This window comes from Ooceraea biroi, chromosome 5 (assembly GCF_003672135.1).
Source record: "Ooceraea biroi isolate clonal line C1 chromosome 5, Obir_v5.4, whole genome shotgun sequence".
Taxonomy (NCBI): Eukaryota; Metazoa; Arthropoda; class Insecta; order Hymenoptera; family Formicidae; genus Ooceraea; species Ooceraea biroi.
In genome coordinates, this window is record NC_039510.1 from 11,150,285 (window position 1) to 11,174,387 (window position 24,103).

Here is a 24,103-nt window from a genome sequence, read left to right on the forward strand (position 1 = left end):
TTAAGACGTCAGAAAATAAGCACTGATATGTTTGCTGAATAAAACGATATTAATATCGTCAACAAATGCTATCTTCTTTATTTTCCATCACAAACATGTATGCCTTGTGCGAATTCTGTGATTAAGTGAGAATATCGCAGAAGATAGAAAATTAATGTATGTATTGTGTAATTATTCTCGATATAAAATTTCGCACGCACATTTGATTACAATATTTTCTGCACAATGAAACAACATTTATATATAAAAATTATTAAATAAATTAAATTATTAAATAATAGTGATATGATCACGTAACAAAATTAATGTATTTGCATCTGATAATAATTAAAACTTTAACGTTTTAGTAATTATTTATTGCCATTCTTATTAAAAATTTCCATTCTCATTATCATTAAACAATAGTATTATTTAATAGAAAATATAAAATGTGTATTAATGAAAAAATTAAAATAACCTTATGTAAAATAAAAATGTTATAAAGTTACGTACTTATATCTTCGTTGATTTCATCATTTTTAATAAATGATTTAGCATACAGCAGTTAGATAAATATTGTATTCATTCGATATTTATTGTTAGTCGCTCGATTCTGATAATTATTAATATACTCAATTTGTGTTTATTTCTTTATTGCATTCTTTATTGTTTAAAAGTACATTATCAATTCAGTAAAAAGATCATATTTCCCTTTCACATTTGCGAAAATAGAGAATTCATTATACCACCATGGCATAGTAAATAATAAATAGTAAATCAAGTTATATAATTTTAGATTGCATATTTGTCAAGTAATAAATATTAAATAACTAAGAAATATAGCTACGACATATATGTACATATACATAAAGTATTAATTATTAATTATTATTATTAAGTATTATTTCATAATTTTTTTCCATCAATAATTGCATTTTAAATTGCAGTATTATTATAAATATGTGCAGTTTGATGTATTACATAAATATAAAAAAAATGTGCCATTTATGTATAATCGATTCCCATATAATGCGGTTTCGTATAATATCGATTCGTATAACGAAGAATAACAACAGTGTTCATAGAAAACAAATTTTTACTACAAGTAACATTTGATCGACACATTAGTAGAAAAAATTAATCGGTACTTTAGTAGAAAAGTAAACTTAAGTTTATAGCTCTTAAGAGCAAGCTGTGAAAAATAAGTTTATATACATGAAAAGAGTTAAAACATACATTAAAACTGATTACTTGCACTAAATAAAAACAAAACCGTATTTGGGATTTATTTGGACAGCAACATTTCTGTTAAACGGAAGTAATTATTCTGCAATTAAGAAAAAAGAATTATGGAAAACTTTTTTCTCTCTCTCTCTCTCTCTTTCTTCCTCTCTCACACACACAACTTAAAAATGTGATAACTTTTCACAAATCATTCAATACTTCTTATGTAATTTTTATTTTAAAATATTAATTATTGAAAAGATCTATTAAGTACACAGCATAGAATTATTTTTCCTAAAAATCAAGATTAAGAATAGAATTATTTTTTCGAAAATCGAAGAATTAAAACCTATTACGTGTTATAAATTGAGCCTGATAAGATTAACAACATCTTTATATCATGCGAGTTATGTATCAAAAACAATAACCACAGTACGCAATGTTACCTGACACCGAATTAATAAAGTATAAACCTATCAGGATACAACTACTTGAAATACGACTACTCTGAAACATGAATTATTCTAAGATCCAGCAAGTAACAACTTAGCGCGCGCGCGCGTGCGTGTGTGCGTGCGTGCGTGCGTGCGTGTGTGTGTGTGTGTGCGCGCGCGCGTGTGTGTGCGTGCGTACGCGCGTGTGTGTGTAGTTTGCTTCGCAGTATTTAATGAAACGATCTTAGCGCAAGACGCAAATGAAATAGTAATTTTTATTAAATATTTTGTGATAGTGATATGAAATGAAGTTCGTAAAGGAATATGACGCCGATGCATATCGTATCTTATTTAATAACAAAAGTAAAGTGACGTCAATGTAATAAAGTTTGTTTTGCTGATACATAAGATTAATCTCTACTTATCAATAAATTAAAATCGCATTAATTTCATTCCAAATAAGTAATAAATTCATTAAATATTAGTGCAACAACAATTAATTGTCCACACAAAGTCTGTTCAAAAGTACAGTTTATCACGCATACTTGACCTCACTGCTTGACCATCGTCTACCATATTTTCAAGTTTGTCCAACAAATATTGTCAAAACATGCTTCGTGGCTGCGTCGCACTCGGTCTATTAGTTATTATTCTATATTGACAACGTATTTGCCTTATATTATCCAGCGGCTTTATTCTGCTCGTTGCGCTGTTTTGACGCACGCATGAAATAAAAAAAAAGAAAGAATATATGCAAGTACTCATCGATGCAAACCATCATAGAAACTGTAGTAGCGCTTCAAAGAAAGCTTATTTAGCATTTTGTTGGGAAAATAATATGAGCACTACTGCTTTTAACTCAAATATTGATAAAGTCGCTATCGAAGATCAATTATCGTCACTAACGAATGATGTAAACGTGCCGGATGCAATGCTTTTTTACCATTATGAAACAATATAAAGCCGACATACGTCACCGAAGTTGTTCACATGAATCATATCCGTTGCTTACGAAAGTATTATAAATATAGTCAAGCCAAATAACTTCTTACGCAACTTCAACGATGCTCTCAAGTTTAATCAATATTTAACTTTGGAAAGACGTTGGACATACTTCTGGTTTCCGTTGTCGATAAAACACTTGACTGATATTTATCCAAGCGCCTCGCTCTCGACGCAGTCGACGATTCAAGTACATCAGAATCCCGAGACCTTCACACCATCGGGAATGCGAAAGATCCTCTCTTCCGGTGGAAGCTCGCCGATTTTGTACCGGTCCAACATCGTCCTAGCGACAGCGGAGTGCCCAGTGCCAATGAATGCCAAGGTGGCGTCTCGACCAGCATATTCCAGAAGAACGTCCTGACCACCCGGATGATTGCTTAGGAATTCCGTACAGTCGTACACGTAATCGTAGATTACCAGCCAGCAATCATCGAGTGCGTCGTGCCAAGCGACCTCGTCCAGAGTGATTACCTGAGTATCGTCGCGTGATTTTTCCCTGTTTGACCTCAACCTGCACCTTCGTTCCCTGACGCCGTCGTTCTTCTCCAAGACATCGTTACACTCGACTTGCAGGAAGTCCTCCTTCGACGATTTCACATCTCCCAATTCGAGGGAGCAGAAGCCCAGACTCAGAAGGTCCATGTTGCTACGGGTCTTGGAAACGCTAGCTCTGCAACATAACCGAGTATTGTCTTTGACTGGAACTTGACTGTAAATTAACATCGAGCACGTCATTCCTGCTCGTATATATATGTAAAGTGTGTTTAATTGCGATTAATTCAAGAGGCTTTATCAAAATGCGTCTCAATATCGTAAGTATAAAAGTCATATCAAATGTATAATAGTTACTGTTTATTAATCTTTTATCTTACTAAACTGAGATCTTTGGTCTGTAAGATAACATGATTTACAATAAAAATTATGCATGACTAGTAAACAATTATCGAAAAGCTAAAGAATCATCTTGTTTTATCTAAGACTTTACTATGCCTGTGATGACTTAATTTGAAATAAACTTTGTTTAACAGCAATACGCTGATTATTATCTTAGTTATTGGTTTTTTAATTTGGTTGATCTTAGCTTTATGATGCAATCTTCACGTGATATAAGAACATTGATGAATGATACAGTTTGCATTTGCACAAAATACATATAAATGTAGTTATACATGCAGAATGAGAGATTCTTTTGTATTAATATATCAGAAATTATTTCATAAATAAAAATTTAAAACACATAAGTGATACGAGAATAATCTAGTAATAAAAAAGCAATTATAAATATATAAATGTATTTTTAATATTTTTGTAAACTATATATATAATTTTCCTAAATTTATATATATATATATATATATATATTAAAATCAAAACATTCAGAGAATTCAGTTTTGAAACTTTTTTGATTTTGCATTTTGCAATCAACATGGAATCAATCATGTTCATTTATCTCATACACTTATATGTTTAAAAAACAAAACACAATTAATTTTCCTTCATAATTTTTTTCAAGCGAAAGAATGTAATAATGTACCACTACGATAAAAAAACCAATATAGGCTACTGCAAAGAATTATGTGCAAGTATACCACTGATTTCGGAAAATTCGTTACTGAAGGTTTTGAAAATGTGAACACGCGAGCACTAGAGATACTATTACAGAAATAACGGAACAACATATAATGATAAACTGCCTAATTTATTCGGCAATTGTTAAATAATCTTAAGCACCACGTATCCAGGAAATCGTTACACAAAGTGCACGTACAGCAAGCGTTTGTGCCGACGTTGTCTATCAAGAGACATCGCGCAGCGTACTGAGAACTGAGCACCGTAAACAGAAATCAATTCCCTACGGGAAAGGAAAGTAATTCTATTACTTGAAATCTGAAACCTCGTTGAAACCTGACGCGTGCCGCACGAGGTATCTTCTTGATCATGCACTGTTGCGGTAGTGAAACGTGTTGCTTGGTCCCATGTAGAACGCGCGTGTAATCCGCGCGTGCAGAACTAGTCGCACTCCAAAGGAAAATCTCCTCTTCCTCCAACCGGAAGCGGATGCTGACGCTGGCCAAAGAGGGGATGAAAGCAAACGAGAGACGCAGTTCGACAAGATTCCCAGTCAATTTGAAATGAAGATCATTGGAGGACGCGTAAGGTGCACTGTGAGGTGTAAAACTTGTCGCTCCAAAATTACCCGTTTTTTTGGTGATTCCCGACCTTAATTTCTCACAAAGATTCAAAACAGTTTGATCTCTTGCCCGCACTCGCGATTCAGAGAGAACCGTTTCGGTACTGCAGCGATTCTACCGCGTGCGCAAGTATCACTTGACGATTTTATTTGCTGGTACCGCGCAGTTTTATATGACTTTTTTTCTCGCACAATGATAAGCACCGGTCTTGCGTTACGCTTTCGTCAAGCAAACCATTGCGAAAGGAAGTAGAAGTTCTCGAGATAACCGCCACCTATTTGCAACGACAGGCATCTCAGATCTCATTTGCAATTGATTAAATACTCAATCGCAAATCGCAGTTACATCACACGCTGCTGCATGTTAATAGGAGCTATGTTTCCATATCGACCAATATCACGAGAGTCAAGAAGTGCTGTTCAAAATATGTCTAAAAATACTTATTCGGAGAGTCGTCTAATCTTATTTGTACAGATATGATTGTTGCGGATCGACGTTAAAGAAAATTTCAATCAATTAAAATAAAACATTGTTGTGTCAGCTTCAGCGTGTGCTTAGCAAACCATGATAAACGATTTTGTTAAAATGTGATAAGCGCAAGATTTCTCCGGTGTAAAGTTAATATCCTTAAATAGAATTCTTCTTTTTACATTTTCATATCTTGTTATTGATACGATTAATTACTTTGTAATGATATTTTGATTTTTGCAAATAAACGCAGATTAATTAAATATAAACTGTTATACGTAAACTTTGACCAGCTGCTGATACAGTGGGAAATGTGCAGCAAGCGTGCCGCTATCAATCAAGTCCAAAAATGAATCTTGTTAGATATCTATTAAAAATAGTGGATTGTAACATATATTCCTTTTCTTAATCGTTTTAATAATATAGGTTGCAATATATATTAAAAACGCTAAACAAACGGAACAAATATACGTTTACAACCCAACAGAATTATCTTCATCAAACGAGTTTGTTGAAGCGCCAGGAGAAGGCGACAAATTTCATCGTATCATTGCACGGTACAACAAAACATCAGATAAGGCAGATACATACATAGGACTTGATAAGTAACAAGTTCACAGCAGGAATCATTTCAATCATCATGTCGCATCACAATGTAAGCAAAAACATGAGGAACACTTTGACACAGCAAATACATTTAAAAAGTGTGTATAGTTCCCGCATACATGGTATTTGCGAGAATGCTTGGTACCCCATAGGTCGATACGATCGCGGAGGTGCGAAACTTCGCTGGTTTTCAGTTGAGCGCCGCGTCGGGGCGTCACGACGCGGCGCGGATATGCGTCCACTGAGCCGGCGCGACGACGCCGGGCGCCGCGACGCCGCGGTTATCGCGACGGCGCGGCCAGCCGTGGCGGCGGCGCACCGCGGGACTGATAGTCGCAATCATGCCACCCTGACCTCACGCACATTCCCGTAAGCACGGTGCGTGTGTCGACGTCGCAAGGAGAAGATCTCTCTCGTGCATCCGTGGCGAGGAAAAGGTGGATCTTTATCGCGACAATTTCAACGTCGACAACGACGGCGGCGACGGGGACGACGACGCGACGACAACGACGACGACAAAAGTGACGTCGGCGACGGCATCTCCGACGCGTACGCGCACGGCCGAGCGGGGAGGATCGACGTCGCACGGGAAGACCGGCCGGTCGGAAACGACTCGCCCGTTCTGGTACCATCGTCTACCCTCTCACCCCCGTGGACGACGTCGACGTCCGTGCGTGCGCGAGCGAGACGGAGCGGTACACGCTCGCGAAGGATCGTCATCGTGAAATCTAGCCGTAGTGTCCGCGCACGTGTGAAAGAAAATTTTACCCTCGGGAGGCCGTTTGTGCACGGCTGCACCCGCGGTGAAGAGCGGAAGATTCCAAAAAAAGACCTCGTGAGACGAACCGATTGCAACGTGTTCGTGAAAATGCTGTTGCCGACAAACGCCTATAAGGCGGAAACGTGTGCGAGCACCAGATCGATTGTCCTCGAGCGCGTTCGATGATCGAGAAAACGTTCCGAGAACTCGTCTTCTCGCGTACGGGAAACGCGGTGGAAGCGAGAGACGCGAAAGCACGTACGCCGCGCGTACGTACATGTGTGTGTAGAAGCTGTTGTCCTCATGACACATATTAGAAATAGGGGTGCCCGTGCACTTGCGTGCACCGCTACCGCACCGCGTGAAAGCATTCGGCTACGACGCGGAGAGCCGGCGCACGCGACGCTCGAAAGCGCGTTTCTCCCGACATTCTGTCAGCCAAGGACACCCTTGACGTCGGCGACGACGATCGCAAGCGGTACGCGCACGTTGAGAGAACACGCTTGTGCATCCGGGTGTCGCACGTGTGTCCGAAAAGGATTTTGAAAAAAGCGACGAGGTGCGGGGCGACGCCGCCGGCGCAGCACGTCGCACGTGTTACTCGGCCGAGCCGGATCGATCGCCCGGAAGTGTGCTCGAGCCAGAAGCTGCGTGGTGATTATGCGTCTTATTCGCGACGTGCGGATTCTCGTGGATGCGATTTTTCTGCCTGACAAAAAAAGAATGAGCGACACCGTAGCGACCCTCGCAATATCCGCGCGAGCTTCTGCGAGCCTCTCGACGTGAGCTGACTCGTGTATCTTTCTGTGTCGATTCGCTCTTTCGTTAGAGTTCTCTGGTGATAACAGTGAATCAGTTGCATACGTTAGGGGTGTACATAATATTACGTGGGCATATATTATATACTCCGTAAATTGGTGAGCAAATATTTGATAACGTTCAGACTGCATTAGGCAAGCATTCGTCGTTGGTGGTTTATTGTCTCTCATGATTATTATTTAGTTTTATTTATTTTGCATTATTTAATATGTGCTCGATTTCGACTTTGTGTAAGCTCGAATTGATGCGTATTGTGTGTAAAACGTCTCCAGATTTCGAGAGATAGCTATTCGACAGTATCAAGTAATTTCCAGGCTTTGGTTTTTTTTTCTACAATCAGTTGAATGCTTTTCAAAATTGCGTCGTAAAAAGATTATGTGCTCAAAAGGGAAAAATGTTAAACTTTTTAATTAAGAATCTGTTTTTTCGTGCACCCGCGTGCAACTAATTGAATCTGGAACACGCTCTCGTTTCAAGCGCGTCTGCTCTATTTCGACGAGATTCCTCGATCGTGAGTCTCGTCACTCCAATAAAATTCGTGAGACGATGACTCGCCAGGAACCCTCTTCAATCGTGACATTAAATGGAAACAAAAACAAAAGTTGGAATACTATTTGCTAAACGAATAGGATTCGCTTTCTACATCGGTCATTATTATCGCGCGTTATTACGCGATTGAATAATACCCGTGCGTCATCGCGATAAGAAATAATCGTTCCTAATTCAGACGCGAATTTAGACCGTCTCGGATAATGTCGCATTAATTATTTCGGCAGTTTGCGCTTTTAGTATTTCTTTTCCTGTTGCGTCCGTTCGCGATTTGGCTTCGCCGCCCCGACTGTGTACACGCGGTCTCACAATAAACAGACAAATCGTGCCATTCGTCGAGGCTGTCCTGCTGGCACAGTCGCGTCACCTTTTCGGGCAACAGATCCGCGCAAAGTACAACGATAGCTCGCATGGCGCCTCATGGTTACGTCGGAGATAGCTCTTTCCTCCGAGGGCGCAATCAACGAGAGCGCAGCTCGGCCGTCACTTTTCGTTGGCGCCATTATTAATAGCGGGCAGGCATCGATTAATTGATTTATTTTATAAAAAAGAATGACACGCGTCGCTAAATAATCGCAACGTCCCGCCTCGTCCCGGCTTCATTCGCCATCAATAGAGCGTAGCGAACCCTGCGATAACGTCAGACACGTACGGATCATCGACTTTGACTCGCCTCGCTCTGTCCAACCCTGTCCACCCCCCCCCCCCGGCCGACACACTCGCTGGACGGAGCCTAGTTTGTGTATCTGACGTCCGCGCGGGAGTAACTGACCGATATCATTGCGTCGCTACACGCGTCCCATTAAAAATGCAGTCCCATAGAGACACAGTGAGTCTATAGTTATACATATGTATATACATGTGTATTCGCGTGGCCGCGTGTACCGGGCGCCGCGCCGTCGTACCCCTCTTTTCTTCACCGATCGAACACCTCGCCAACGTGCTCCCCCGTTTCGCCGCTTTCCCTTAAATCGCACTGCTGAACCGCGAAGGCGCCTTTGACGCCAGTCAGAGGGAATCATACGCTTCTTTGTATCATTAGTTCTTCTCGATTCTATCGACGCCTTGCACTCGCGTCCGTTTTCACTTGATCAAATCGACGGTTCCCGAAATCTCGATACTCCAGCGACTCGCCATCCCTCCATCCCTAGCCAAGCTAGGGTACGCTCTCGGCTAGATGATTTCGTTGGCGAACGAGACACGTTTCGGATGACCGTGAAATTCGTGAGCCCTTCTACCCTCAAGGGATGGTATTGGCGAGCGGTAGCAAGAGGACCGATCAGCGATCGTCTCGAGCCACTTCGGGCCACTCTGATCGCGCGTCCCGCGAATCCTCGATGATTTTCCGCGGCGGTGCGAGGATTCCTACTATTTATAAATGGTCGAAACCCGGTCGCGTTGGCGAACGGCTCGAGTCGGCGGAGCTGCTGCCGCCGCAGCCGCCTCGTGTGGGGAACAATTCGCCACCCCATGGTAAAAATAGAAGCTCCTAGCCAGCTAGCCGAACTCGAGGCTAGAGCTTGAGGCGCGCGCGGCACCGCTCTAGCCGCGCTAGAGCGGACGTACGCACGGGCGGATGTACGTTTCGGCGGCGCACCGCCGCAACCCGACCCCCTGTACCTGTGCGGATGCTGACGATGATGCTGATGCTGCCGATGTCGTGTACCGAGCTAGAACCTCGTCGTCCGCCGTCGTCGACGTGAAGAAAGTGCGCGCGCGCGCCCGCGCGCGTCCATCGCGTATGTGCGTGCCTGTTGTTCTGTGTGTGTGTGTGTGTGTGTGTGTGTGTGTGTGTGTGTGTATGCTTGTGTATGTGTATATGCGTGCCGAGATCTCGCAACGACGGCTCCGTTCTGCCTTCCTCCTCGTCTTACTTGCACTTCGCTCGAGGATAGATTCGGTATCCATTTGAGCACTTTCAAGCACCGCCGTACGATCAGCTCCCCCGTGGATCTTAGTCATCGATCCACCGTAGGCAGATCTCTTTGTGGATGACTCATCAGCGAATTCGATCGAATATTCGCTTTCCGAAGAAAGCGCGAAATCGGAAGAGAGAAACGTTTGCGAGCGAGTAGCCGTCGAGAAACGAGAGATCGAGCGAGAGAGAAAGAGAGAGAACGAGAGCGAGAGAAAGAGAACGAGAGAGTAAGAAGAAGCGGGCGAGATGAAGACGGAGAAGAGAAAGAGAGGGCGAGTAAGAGAGAGAGAGAGCCACATTCCGAGCGGATCACGGATGCTTATAGAAGCGTTGCGTAACGACGTCAGGCGGACAGCGAAACCGCGATTCCGCGTCGGGCTCGTCGTCTAGTTTCGACGACTTCGAAGGAAAACCCGGTGCGTCTCCCCCGGGGCTCCTCGCGAATCCCAGGGCGGCATCCTACGGTGATCGTCGATATAAACGTCAAGTGCTTCCGAGTGCCGTGCGCGAGCTGCTGGATGCACGTCTCGGTTCCTCGGCAACTCTCGGCGAAGTGGGATCCCGTCTCGATTCACGATTGCAAACGGTTCTGTGGCAGTATATGTGCGTGTGTATGTGTACGAATGAGTGAGGGGAAGGAAAGGGGTTCGACCGGGTTGAGAGCAGAGCGAGGTGGCCCGAGGTGTGTTGTCTCGGAGTAGTAGTGCTGGTGATTGAGAGGATTAAAGATGAGGATGAGAAAAGAGAAATAGGAAGTATCCTGAGGGAGAGCTCAGCCACACCGGGTGTATCGATTCCGAACTCGCGACTTTCAGAGATTCGCGGCATTCTCGCGAGACTCTCGCGATTTCTCGGCGCCGCAGGAGGAACCGAGAAACGTTCTACGCTCGGAGAGACGTAGATTCGTGCTCGCCACGTTCGCGCGCTCGCACGTCGGTTCCTCGAAGTCGAACTAAAATTAAACCCGGCCCGGCGAGGCTCGCTGATTCTTTTCTCACGTCCGGCTTCTCTCGCGGATTGCGTCGCGATGACAGCCGGGCCTTGAGGGCACGGGTTTGGGTTTGCGGTCCGGGGATCGGCGTGCGCGGTTTAATCGGTCGATCGAGCAATCGGCAGTACGCGGAATTACGCTCGTACTTCCGCCGTAATAATCCCTCTAGAACGGCGACTTGGCCGGCGCGTACTACCGCTCGTGTCCCGCCACGTCTCGCATCGACGTCGACGATCGATCCGCGATCGTTACGACGGATCGACGCTTGATTCTACGGTGCTATTGTAGAGATCTCGTGGAGGCGGGCGTGAGAAGGCGGCGGCGAAGGCGACGAAGGCGACTGCGGCGTCGGAAGAGAAGGTGGAGGAGAATGGAGCGATATCCAGGGCAAGACGCGTGCGGACGTTACTGACGAGCGAGTACGAACACGATCAAAACGACGACGACGATCACGACGAGGACGAAGACGAGGGAGACGAAAAAATTGAAGCGGAGGAGGAAGAGGAGAAGAAGAAGGAGGAGGAGACGAGGGACGAGGGAAGTGTGAAAACGAACGACAGTGCCCGCGGTAGCCGCGAGAGATGCAGCAACAACCACACTCCGGCCAGCAATCGTCCGGAGCACCAAACGGGGTGGCGGGAGGTGCCCAATTGCCACCGCAAACAGGTGGTATAAGCCCGGCGCAACCTGGCGCGACCGGCACCGCCACCGCGGCGTCTAATCGCGCGCAGGTCAACGGGGGTAGATTCGATTTCGACGATGGCGGGACCTACTGCGGCGGCTGGGAGGACGGCAAGGCCCATGGTCATGGTGTGTGCACCGGGCCCAAGGGTCAGGGAGCCTACTCCGGCAGCTGGCACTTTGGCTTCGAGGTATCCGGCGTCTACACCTGGCCTAGGTAAGCAATTGATTATTAGTGAAATTACTGATACGATTGATACTTGTTGGAATTGCTCGCTGCATCGTGCACATACTTGTTTCTGAAACGCTCCAGAAATAGTTATTATCTTTAACGCTGTTCTTTTTTTATCTTTAGCTTTTCCACAATATGCTATTATCGCATCAAGGGCGCAGCTTACGCGATGGATAGGATTAGCTAGGAATACGATACGAATTTCAGAGTGCATGCGCAATTCACTATCCGTTGGACTGCTCGTCTGCGCTTTGCGGAAATGATTTAGTCTTGTACTTTCTTCGCGTTGGAGTACCTTCGGGTTCGCATAAAGACTGTTGCTTCTCCGGCTTCTGAAGGATTAATTATATTGAGCTCGTTTACACCGTGATAAATGATACGATTTTTACGAGCTAATTATCCAATATTACGTTACCGTTACCACAGTCGTTTCATGTCAACAATGTTGCTCGCGTCACGGAGCAGACGGGCACCTAACGTTACACTGTGTCGAGGTAACTTGAATCTAATGAAACTATTTCGAGAAACTTACGCTCGGCAAGTAGAGAATTGGACATTTCATTGACGGTTTAATGCCGAATCCACGTCAAATTCACGAGACGCGTGGCGTCGTGCGGCGCGAGATGAGCGAATGGCGGACCTTGACACGTATATATACCCGGTGTATACCTGGGAGAGAATCTCTCTCTTTCTCTCTTCCGATCCTGCGAAACTAGGTCACCGAGTGCAAGGACAACGAGATCAGGTCACCGGGATTCAAGCCGTCAGGACCTAGTTCAGGGCCGCGAAGAACAATTGTCGAAATTTTCGAGGATAATCGCGGACGGTGACGATCGACATTCGCGTTTGGGTTAAAGGTGAAACTTGCTTAAATCCCTTCAGCGAATCAATTCGAATAATATTTCCTTTACAGTTGTAGTTCTAATTTCGATAAAAGGATTTACAAAATGTATACGCAAGTAAATTTATCGGAACTCAGCTATAAAAAATGCAACATCCAAGATCGTTAAATGCACCGCGTTTCTCTAACGACGACGTTATCAGCGAAAAATATTCCGAGCCGTTTGCTTCCGTGAAGTTAAGCGAATATAATAACGGTAGTATGTGTGTGCAATATATCCTTGAATTATTGATCAGCCGCGTGTTCGGGCTTCTTTGTTTAAAATTAAATGAAAAACAAGTTTTTATTAACAAAGAGATCTCAGTTGATTTCGGAATACTGAACAAAATAATGATAAAAATATCATGTTTGCATCGCAAAATCCAGTTTTGCGGAAAAAATGTATCAAGTCACACGTAACGATCAGTCACAAATTGTACATTATCCGCATGCATTTATTCACATGAAATGGAAATCCCCGCAACAGACCTAACGATCATAATTAGAGTTTCTGAATTACACATGCAACATGACGTTGTTAAGTAAAATTAATAACATCGAGATAAAACACAATAATATTGTTCACTTGAAATATGTATAAATTAAACTATTAAACTCGTTAAAATATTAGCTGCAATATCTTAATGTATGCATAGCTAAGATATATATACACACATTCGATATAGATATTGTACATATGTATAAGTACTGATAAGAATTTATTTATTTTGTTGTATGCATACGTGTTAATCAATTCGAGACTATTTTCTCGGATTTTAAGTTCCTTTTGAACGTAAGTCTATTCCTTGTTGCCGTGGTTTCCGAGTTGGGCAATGAAACACAACGGAAGGGACGAGATAAAGAAGAGAAAACGAGATGAGCTCATGAAACGTTTCTTCTTACCGACCACGTATCTAGACCGACAGAATTCATCATTTTGTTTCCGCGTGAACTGGAGCAAGGTCCTCGACCACATTTTCCTAGTAACATTTTCCGAGATAGCTTCATTTATGAACATGATGGTATTCGAAAACGAAGCAAAACATTTGTAGATTGAGTTGTCAACCTCTTTCTTTAAATTTCTTACATTATATTACAAGAATATCCGCTCCACCAAAGAGTTTTCATCTATTTCCATCTTGCAACGAGCAAAATCGTGTCGCCAAGAATTTCACGCAAGGGGGGTCGTATTATAATATTAGAATTATTTATTACAGAAATTTGACTTAGATGTAAGATTATTTAACTGTGAATCATGTTTCGTAACATTTGTTCTTCAAGATAAAACGTATTTCTTTTATTCATTTTTAAGATTTACGTTGCACGAATATAATTTCAGTGTTATCGCATTCCTAGTTGCATTCATAATTAGAGAATTTTGTGCGAGAAAGAAAGAGAAAAAGATATTTTGCGCATCGTCAAGGAATAACATAATTAACATGGATTACAACGTGGATTACAGTCCACATGAATAACACAATTTTTGTCACGCAATAACTTATCGTTACTGCGAGAGAAATATTTCCCATTTACATATTACTTTAATCTTTTATTTACACATTTAACAATCATCTGCATGAATCCTTTTAATCAAGATCAGCTCTATTCTCTTTCAATAAATTTATTTGGAAAACTTTCGAAGTCTCTTTGATTAACAGAAAAAATTATTAAAAATAGATATAATTATTCAGTAATAATAATTTCGAAGCACATTTGATGCTACATTCAGAAGAAGAGGACCGATTTTCTTCTGTTATGATTTATGCATCCAACAATGTGGGTGCAGCGCCGTCATCGTTGCCAATAGCAACGTACTTTACAGTTAACGTACCCACGTTAATTAGACGAATTTCCAGATAATTTACGTAGGCAGGTAGCACAAATGGCAACATGATTCCCGGAGTGTAACACCTAAAGATATTTCTTCGCGACGGAATTGTCTTATATTTAAGCTTTGCAGAAAGCTGTTTACTAGGAGATTAAATCATTCGCAAACTGTATTTCAGCGGGTCAGCTTACGAAGGACAATGGCAGAACGGCAAAAGACATGGCTTGGGCATGGAGACTCGTGGTCGTTGGCTTTATCGGGGAGAGTGGACTCAAGGCTTCAAGGGTCGTTACGGAGTCCGGCAATCCACTACCTCCACAGCAAGATACGAAGGTACATGGTCCAGCGGCCTCCAGGACGGATACGGCTCCGAGACTTACGCCGACAGCGGTGAGCATCAACTCTCTATCTCATTGCTTATTTTAATGTTTAATTCATCCTGCTCATATTGGTTACCGTTAGGAAGCGAATGACTGACGAATTATTTATTTATTAATTCTATGCCACCAATCTACTTCCTGACCCATGCTTTATAAATATTAAATATCTTAAATATTATATGTTATTGGGTCTATCAAAAAATTCTATTCGATTTTTGCGTCAAATTTTATTTTGAACTGCATTCAGTAGAATCGAATTGCATTCAGTAGAAATAAATAATTCATCAAATAATTATCATCGTTGTCTATGATCATAGATTACCGATGATTACTTGGTTGATGAATAATTTGCTTCTACTCAATTTCTAACCAGTGCCAAATTGGATAGAGAAAGAAAGTAATTATAATAGCAATATCTTCTTTTGTTTCTAAAGTAAATAGAGAGCGTTCCTTAAAATTGGATGACCTATTTCAGAAACATCCTTTATATAAGCGGATAGAAGCTCCTTTGCGACATGGCTCGTTTGTATCGATTAGTAATACAGTTGACACATGAATGCCAATTTAACGAATCAGCTGTACGGTCGTGCAGAGTTCGGCTCTATTGATTTCGCATTAAACGTGATCACCATTACTAATGGATAATTCCACTCACAAACGAAATATTAGTCCGATGTTAAAAATGCGTCAGAAATTCTATCTCGCACTCAAGTCAGCTTATGAAGCTAAACGTCGTCAGTAAATAAATCACAAAGTTCTTTTAGTAAAGCCGCGCGGTGGAAGCTGACTTGACTGAACACGATAAATAAACAAAGCCAGAAACAGATATGGCAGGGCGTGTCATCGATTTCACATTATCTCAGCGAGATATTTAGTTGCATCAAAATTAATGATCGACAATGGCGTAATCGAGATGCCTATAAAAGTTGATGCAATATTTACAAAATAAGCACCGTCCTTGTCTCAAATATTTCTGTTCAGAGAAAAGTGTTGAATAAAATATCACATAGATAAAAAATATCAATACATATTTATCACAAATATGGGCGGTATGTATTATGCAAAAGGGATCAATTATGCCATTGCCTCTGGTATATATTTTTGTAAACCGATCAATCGCGGCAAAGCATTGGTTTAGACGGTTATTGTAAACGAAGCATGAGGCGGATATGATCGCAACAGACGATGCCATCCAATCAATATCGTTTCCAGCGAAAAGTCTTCTCGAGAGTAGCAGATTGATGGTACTGCTGCGCAACGAATGCGACGTTTCTGAAAATCGATGCGACCTTCGATAGCTTCTTGCCTCGCTTTCCAGTCCTTATGGCCCGTTCATTAGCCTTTTTCTCCCTGGAGGGACATTTTCCTCTTGCGTGGTGCAGTCGCTCAGTCTTGAATCTCGCCCACCATCCGGCACAAGCAGCGTCGCGAAATTCAATACGTCGTTTTGAACATCATTAACCGAGCCCATCCATAAATTCTCTGCTTATCAATTTCCCATCTCCCGTTATCAATTTTATTTAAATTGCCGCAGGATATATTAGTCGACAACAAACACTGGTTGTTATCGCTCCAGTTGCGAGCAAGTGAGCGGATAAACGAGTCATGTCGCACTCTAACCGGTGAGAAAGTAGGACTATTGTCAGCCGATCGATCATCGCTGGTAAAACGTTATGAAGTATTCACGCGCTATCTAGCATAAAAGAAAGAGCGAGAGAGAGAGAGACTGCGACGTTGCACGTCCGTATGCGAATGGCATAAAATATTGCCGGTACATTAATTAACGCGACATCGTCTTCAGGCCGGTCGTTTTTCTCGAGGGTTGAACTGTATCTCACTCGGAATGTTAGAGTTACGCCCAGATGTTTGGATCTCAGCGTGTTGTGAAAGGATCACGAGTAAACCAAATGGAAAATCTCCTCGTAATTTTGTGCGGCGAGTTTTGCTGTTACTCATCGCGGCAACCGAATACTTCGAAGCTGCACACAAACCGAGAGATGATATCCTGAGAGCCGCATATTACACGGGCAGATTATTGGACGCAAGCTAGACGCCTAACGATCGACGATACCCGGTAATATTCCCGCCAAGTTCCTTCGTGGTGACGTCTCTCCGCAGCATCTCGATTAGTAATCTCCGAGATCTCGCGACTTCGTGCGGAGGACCGACGGAATTCAGAAACTGGAAATGCTCTGACACGGCCACGTCACGATGAACACGCGTGCGTACATTATGCCGGCCGAAAATAGCACATCCGATCGCACGACGGGAATCAGTCGACTCGATATTTATCGAGCACCGCAAGTTAGCCGATTAGTGTTTTAGCGTGAATTTATTTTTAATAAATCATCATACATATGTTGAGTCCTTAGTCGCTTCGGTATTCCGTACATCTATCTAATTTAAGCTCGATTGTCACGTAAAAATATGGGGTTGTCTCTGGATACATCTGTCCATTAGATACATTTGTCCTGAAACATGGCCCTATTAACCGCGATCACTATAATTTCCTGAAGATAAACCGGCCCACAACCTGAAAATGCGGGCAGCTTAATCGTTCGTGGTCTAAATAAAGCGCTGAGGAGTATCGAGCAGAATGAAATGCAATAAAACTTATCCGTGCTGCCGACCACACTCTCTCCTCTTCTTCATTCTCTTTTAAACGTGTTCCATCTCTTTCTGCTTTTTGCAGTGAAGATAAGTGAAGTGCCGGTGCTATTTTGACGCGGATCAAATTGGTAAAAAAGCCGTAGCAATTTTTTATCACAAATCGACCGGATGTCGGGACGTTTATCATAAGCACGTATATAGATGGAGCATGTTTGATATGTAATGTTATTTTTTTTAAAGTAATTATGCAACATCATACGCGATACAAAAACTAGGAAAATAATGTGAGTTACGTCATAGCTAGGAAAATTCAAAAAGATGTGCTTTTATTGCAAAGTAAAAAGATTGGTAAATGAGCTCGACAAGTTTATTTTAGTACCTTTTTCGAAGCTACAATTAAAGAGAATTAAAGAGAAATAATTTATCTCTTGCAAGATAAATGAAGACAATGTGATAATGTTCTTTCTGAGAAAAGATTAAAAGATATATTATTAAATTATTTTAATGTATCTTATAGTAGATACATTGTTCTTTTATATTTTATATATTTTTTATATTCATCACTTTGCTATGAGCGGATTCTCCTTAGCTGTAATTCTCAAAAGGACGAGCTCGTCAAGCTCATTAGCTCAACTATTTTATGTAATGTGGCATATCTCTGACGTAAGCAAATGCGATACCTTTTATTTGCGATAACGCAAAAGAACTATTTCCTTTTATTTTTTATACATTTTTAATAAAATAATTATCGTCATCTTTTTTTACTTTTCATACTTGCTTTTTGCCGTTTTTAATTTATCCTAAAAGATTAATTTCACAGATTTTAAATTTACGTGTACCAAATCGAATTAAAAGATTGATTGGTACGTGGTATAGACAAAAATATAAAAGATACATGCATAAATGAGTAATAATTATTAACCGCATTTTGTCATTGTGTCCTTTTTTGAAACAGACATAAAAATTATTCATATTTATAAAATAATGTAAAATATATTGGATACTACATAATATCTGTAGGTGTAAGTTTTGTTTAGATCTTTTCTCTTGAAAAATTTTCAAGAATTGAGATTTCATCCGCCTTGACATCATTGTGCAATGATGATGATGCGATATACATAAGACGAAGAAGATTGGGATTGATCAAGGTGCAGCACGTGTATGCGCACCGCATGGAAAAGGGCGAGTCCACGTAAACACGACGAGAATTCCCACCTACCTTGGAAGGCGCACCCAACTTTTCCGCGAAAGCCCCGGTTGGTTCACCTCCTGGTTTGAACCTCTCCGTTACGGGTCAAGGTCGCCCACGGTTTACCCATCACCACCCGCCGCTTCTACCGGCATTCGTGCAGCTTCTACGACGAAATAAAATCTACCCACCCTCTCCCGCTCGCGCACCAGTCGCGGTCATCGTTGCGGCGCTCTGGTTTCTTTCATGCCGACCTCGAGATTCCATTACATTAACGTGGACATCAGTTAGCTGTAGTCTCCAAATTTATTTCGCTCTCTTGATTCCTTTCCGAGATCTGCCGTAATATTTTCCACACGAATTACTCCTTGTCATCGTACAAGTAACTTGTTCCTCTTTTTTTCTATGTTATGTGTACGCATAATAGGTATTAGAAATAAATCCAAATACGTTTTATGGGATTTCATTTCCATGCAGTGTGCACAAGGATTGTTATGTTAATGAAAAAAGAGCAAAATTGCAAGAGAAGAGGATGGGAAAGGATTAAACGTCAGCATTATATTTAAATCGAGAAGTTTGCTTTTGTTGATCGGAGCTCTTTGATGAATGTACAGTCAATTGTGTTTGAATGATCTTGATCAAGAGCGGATTACCGAGCAGATGCTCTATATATAGAGCAAAAATGCTCTTTGACAACCAGTCAAAATAGGAAAAGAAAGGTCAATTAGAATCTGTGCGCGGGAGTATATATCCTCTATGTACTCCCACATATTTTCAGCACGTGTGACTATCTTTTTTAAACACACGAAATGCGACACGTAAAGCGGCATGCAAACACTACAATCGCGTAAACATCGGGAATCTATATTTCACTATGTATGTTTCACGTCGATATGATCGTATCGACAGTGCGTCATTTAAATGCCAGGTTTATATTTTAATGTTTGAACGAAGTTCTAAAAATTGACTTATTTTTATACTTAAACAATGCACATATGTATATTTTACGTCATGAAGTTTCATAATTTTTGATAAATTATCGAATAAAAATCGCAAAATATAAAGTTCGACGCCTATCGCTTACAATTGAACGCGTCATTTTGCAATGCGTCGCACAAATTATAATAATTATTACGTGATTGTAATATTATACGCTTCATAATTACTTGAATAAAATTTTCGTTGTAACGCATTGTAATCCGCATCTGACAAAAATAAATCGAAATTCATATAATCACGAAATATTCTAGCTGCCGCAACGTTCATGTGTCTTCGTTATTTATTCGAAAAGAATCTGCCCTTAATCACAAAAAACAGTGCACAATAATGCACGCTCGAGTCGCGAGTTTTCAAGAATAATTTCTTGTCGGAATGATTTATTTCCTCGGAAGGTCGGAGAAGAACCAGGCATTTTAGCTGCAAATTAAGACACTCGCGTGTTCTTAACGATTTGAAAAATATACGAAACGTCTGGTGCACGAGTCTGCGGAATTACCTCCAGCTTGACAAACGTCACCCTATCGGTGCCATGCACCACGACGGAGAGGAGCAACCGTTGAGATTTATCGGTGCCGAGACTCGGGGATTACGCGCAATTATCGTCCTTAATTAAAGATCCGAAGGCTGAAAGTATTCGTGGCATTCGTAATATAACAAGTATTGTGTTCCGGAACGCGTGCGGCTTACGAGCAAGAGCGTACAAGGTCGCAAACATTGGTCTTCTTCATCATAGACCACCATGTATCTTTTCTTTCTCACTACTCGCTGCTCGCTGCGATCTAAGAGGATCGCGCGGACACGTGTAGCGCTTAGAAATGAGCCTCTCAGACTGGGTGTCTCATAAGTATATATTCCGCAACTGTACGTCTCGCGTTGCCATTTTCGTGTTCCGTGTTTATCGCAATGCATCATCCGTACAATTTCTCTGAAACGCTCTATGAATGGACGAAAGTAACGGATGACTCATCCTCCCTCCCTCCCTGCGGGAGGATCGAAAATATAAAATGATCTCGCCATCGTTTCCGCGGCTTGAATATATACACAGAGAGTGACTGCGCTGTTGCACATGTTTCACAAGGAAATGATTTATAAGCGCGGGCATACTTTTTCTTTCGCGCGGACTGCCCTGGTGCTTCTTCCATCCGTGTCTTCGTCACGTATGTATCGTTCGTCTTGAGCTTCTTGATCGAGTTAAGGCACTTTCCGAACGCTATTCCATTTCACCCGTGGCACGTGGCCCGAGGCATTTATTTATAAATACCGACGCCGACGCGTGCGCGCCGGTGCGAGCGCGCGAGAACGCACTGTCGATCGCGTGCGGAGGAAAGAGAGGGTAGATATGCATCACACATAGATGTGCAACAACACATCGATACTTCAACCCCTGCCGCCCTCCCATATCAATCTCCAGACCCTCGTGCTTAATAGACTTCTTGAAGCATCCACGCCTTCCCGATAAATCGCCCGTGACTTAGCCGCGATTTTACACGATACGATGCGCGCTTTCATCCTCGAAAGCCTGCGCACGCGCGCGTGTCGCGCGAAAATTATTGGAACGGCCGTAACCGACGGTACTACGAAATAATTTATGGGCCGATGATTATTTCGGAAGAATGGCGAACGCCCGCAACGAGTCGCGCGGCACGATGCGACGACGGTGGGGATTTAATTAGAGCGTAACGGAGAAAGACACCGCCGCAAAAGAAAGGAACGTCGGGAAAATAAATCGATATCTTGGCACGAGGACAACCGATATCGTGCTGTGACTTAATAAAAAGACAAATTGTCCTACATCCACGTGGCCCTTTTGCTCCCGAGTCGTAAAGGACATCCTGTTGCGAGACGAATATGTTTACAGTGTCCCACATCGGGCTCTTCACGATTATAGTTCATCATTATAGCCCGTAATACGTTCTATAACGATCGCCGGAGAAAAGGATAATATAACGGCACCCTCAGGACCATGCAACCCAGTTACATCGCGGTAGTCGCCGTCCGGTAGCGTGTCGCATAATTAAGCGAGACACGTTGCATAAGTGGCCAAGCCGTCATACCTGATGAGAGAACAACGACGTCTCGTTCTGCGTCGTTCGTATAAAAAACAAGAAGGACACAGAAAGTTAAACAATTTCGACCACACATAATAAAAGGCCGCGTAATCTACTTTTTTTCGCCCCCGTCGGCACGAGCTTGCTGCAACCCTTTATGCAAATAGCGACGTATATGGGATAGCTGTTAATATTATACCGGCGTGGGTTACCTTGATGAACCACTTTTACCCACTTTATACTCGGCTCGGTTATTCCTGATTTTTCCTGGCGTCGCAGGCCTTACGTTACACAATCTGTCGCTGATCGCGTGTAAAAAGCCCGTCATGAATTTTAAACCGCGTCTAATTAGTGCCAGGGACAGTTGGGAATCTAGGAACTGCGGCGTAGGGATTAACCGCGCCTCAGTCGACTTTCTGAGAAGATAAAAAACCGGACACAAGAATAACGTATTCTCCCCGATAGTAACTTGAAATTAATTTTTAATGAAAATTTCATGATACGTTATGCATATTTTATAATTTGCGGAGAGAGCAGGGCTTTAGGTATAATGTTTCACTTTACGATCTATCCGTGTATCAGTATTTCAGAAATACCTTCGAAAATTGCAGCATAGAGTCAATCAATGACGAAGTTCGTTATCGCACCAACGCTCTGCAACCCGATATACGGCTGTGTAATCGCACGTAACGTGCTTGGATCGAAGTCGCACACAACATACGCAGCGACGCACGAATTTTGCAATCAATAAGAGAGTGACCGGTCGTTTCTTGAAACAAATGGGGCTTAAATGATACGGACATTATCCAGCGCAAATTACACCCCAAACGCGAACGAAATTGAAGACGAGTTTCTTGCTGTGTACTTGTTAAAACCAATGTGTACCTTGTTCATTCCGCATCCACATCAACAATCGCAAGAATAATTCGTGCCCTTAGTCCCAAATCATAAAATTCTCGGAACGATTTAAGGGACCCGGTATATCCTGTTTATGGGATGTATATGATACTACAGGAGACAGGTAGATGAATGCGGAGACGAAGACCTGTTTTTAGGGACACGCTTTCTGTATAATCCCTGCCACCCCGTCAGGAGTGTGTGTGTATCCAGGTGAAAGAATGTATCTAAAAAAACAGCCGAGATGACCGACAATTTCGTTAGGGTGGTTTGCGACGATCTGGTGGCGGCTGCGGACCGAAATACGCTCGCACGGCCAATTCTCACCAACACCGAGATGTGCCGTGATGCACGTGTAACCAACCACTATCTCGGAAGATGGCCGCGCTATTTCAGGCGGGCTAGCCAGTGCCATGTAACGAAACAGGAGCGTACGGTGGACTTGGTTCACCCTGTAGATTGTTCTTGCGGTCGTTTTGCCCCGCTTGATTAGCCGCAAGACTCGGTCGTCCGTAATTTACCAATATGTTTTAGAGGCAGAGGCGGACGCAACGATGGATGACGAGCAGACGCTGAACGGTAAATTCCGAAACGCCAACTTCGCCGACGCTTATTTTTGACGATAGATATCGACAAGCAGAAACCGCGCTCCAACTGGAGATTAAAGCCTCCTGTTTCGCGCTTCCTACATGACAGACATATGCCAGGGTGACCGGAACTCATTCCATGTTAAGCCCGGCCATCCCGACCTATACTGTGAGTGGTCTACCGGGAAATGAAAAAATTCGTGGGGACTATCGATCGCTCCATGCGCGTGGTAGTAAATATAATAAATGCAGAAACGTCCGCAACTCGACGCAATTCGCAAAACAGCGCGCCGTGTGCGCGAGGACATTATAGATATTTAAATAGACATTGTTAGACAATCGGACTAACAAGACATCTACGGAGCGGATCATGAGTAATTCACGCGATCGATCCGGTCGAAGGGAACTTTCGCGGCGGCACGCATCACTGCAGGAAGATGACTCGTGCGATAAATTAACTTGCGAAACTGATCGTTTATTTAAGCGAACTCACCTCTGCAAGAACGCTGTGGAAAATCGCCGCGCAAATTCGTGTGGTGAGAATTAGAAGCTCGACAATAATTAATCTGGGTCGTTGCTGACGAGTACGCGAATCGATACATGATGGCGCGATCCACTTTTCCGCAGTACTACGTAGTGCTATCCGGTTAAAGTCTCTCTTGGATTCCACGGCGTCTCGACGTAACGTCGAAAGATCCGCTCGAAATTCGTTAAGCTGCTTAGGAATCGACAAGGTTTTTCATGCCGGATTGATCATATCTACGCAAAAAAACAAACTCGAACTGACCTCGATAATAAAAGTGGTCCGTATAAAATAGCTGATATCT

At 42.6% G+C, this 24,103-nt stretch overlaps 2 protein-coding genes across 3 annotated transcripts in view; one reads left to right on the top strand and one right to left on the bottom strand.

The window, feature by feature from the left end:
- Window positions 1–908: 908 nt before the first annotated feature.
- LOC105281145 (cytochrome b5) lies at window positions 909–6,164 on the bottom strand. 2 transcript variants are annotated; one of them, XM_011342176.2, is made up of 3 exons: window positions 5,894–6,164; window positions 4,523–5,108; window positions 909–3,312 (listed from the first exon to the last, which is right to left on the bottom strand). In XM_011342176.2, exon 3 carries the CDS (start codon window positions 3,282–3,284, stop codon window positions 2,835–2,837), a length of 450 nt encoding a protein of 149 aa, XP_011340478.1. In that variant the 5' UTR covers window positions 3,285–3,312; window positions 4,523–5,108; window positions 5,894–6,164; the 3' UTR covers window positions 909–2,834. The 2 variants fall into 2 exon arrangements, with proteins under 2 accessions (XP_011340478.1, XP_019887798.1); XM_020032239.2 differs by having other exon boundaries at window positions 4,523–6,164.
- A 36-nt stretch (window positions 6,165–6,200) lies between these two features.
- The window catches only part of LOC105281147, a 28,128-nt gene continuing 10,225 nt past the window's right edge, over window positions 6,201–24,103 (top strand). Inside the window, exons 1-3 of the mRNA XM_026969852.1 lie at window positions 6,201–6,533; window positions 11,234–11,843; window positions 14,745–14,956. Of these exons, the coding sequence (XP_026825653.1) occupies window positions 11,527–11,843; window positions 14,745–14,956 (529 nt within the window). The 5' untranslated portion in view covers window positions 6,201–6,533; window positions 11,234–11,526. The remainder of the gene's footprint in view (window positions 6,534–11,233; window positions 11,844–14,744; window positions 14,957–24,103) is intronic.

Excerpts from the sequence above, each read along its gene's own strand:
- LOC105281145 (XM_011342176.2), bottom strand. The coding sequence starts at position 3,284 with ATGGACCTTCTGAGTCTGGGCTTCTGCTCCCTCGAATTGGGAGATGTG.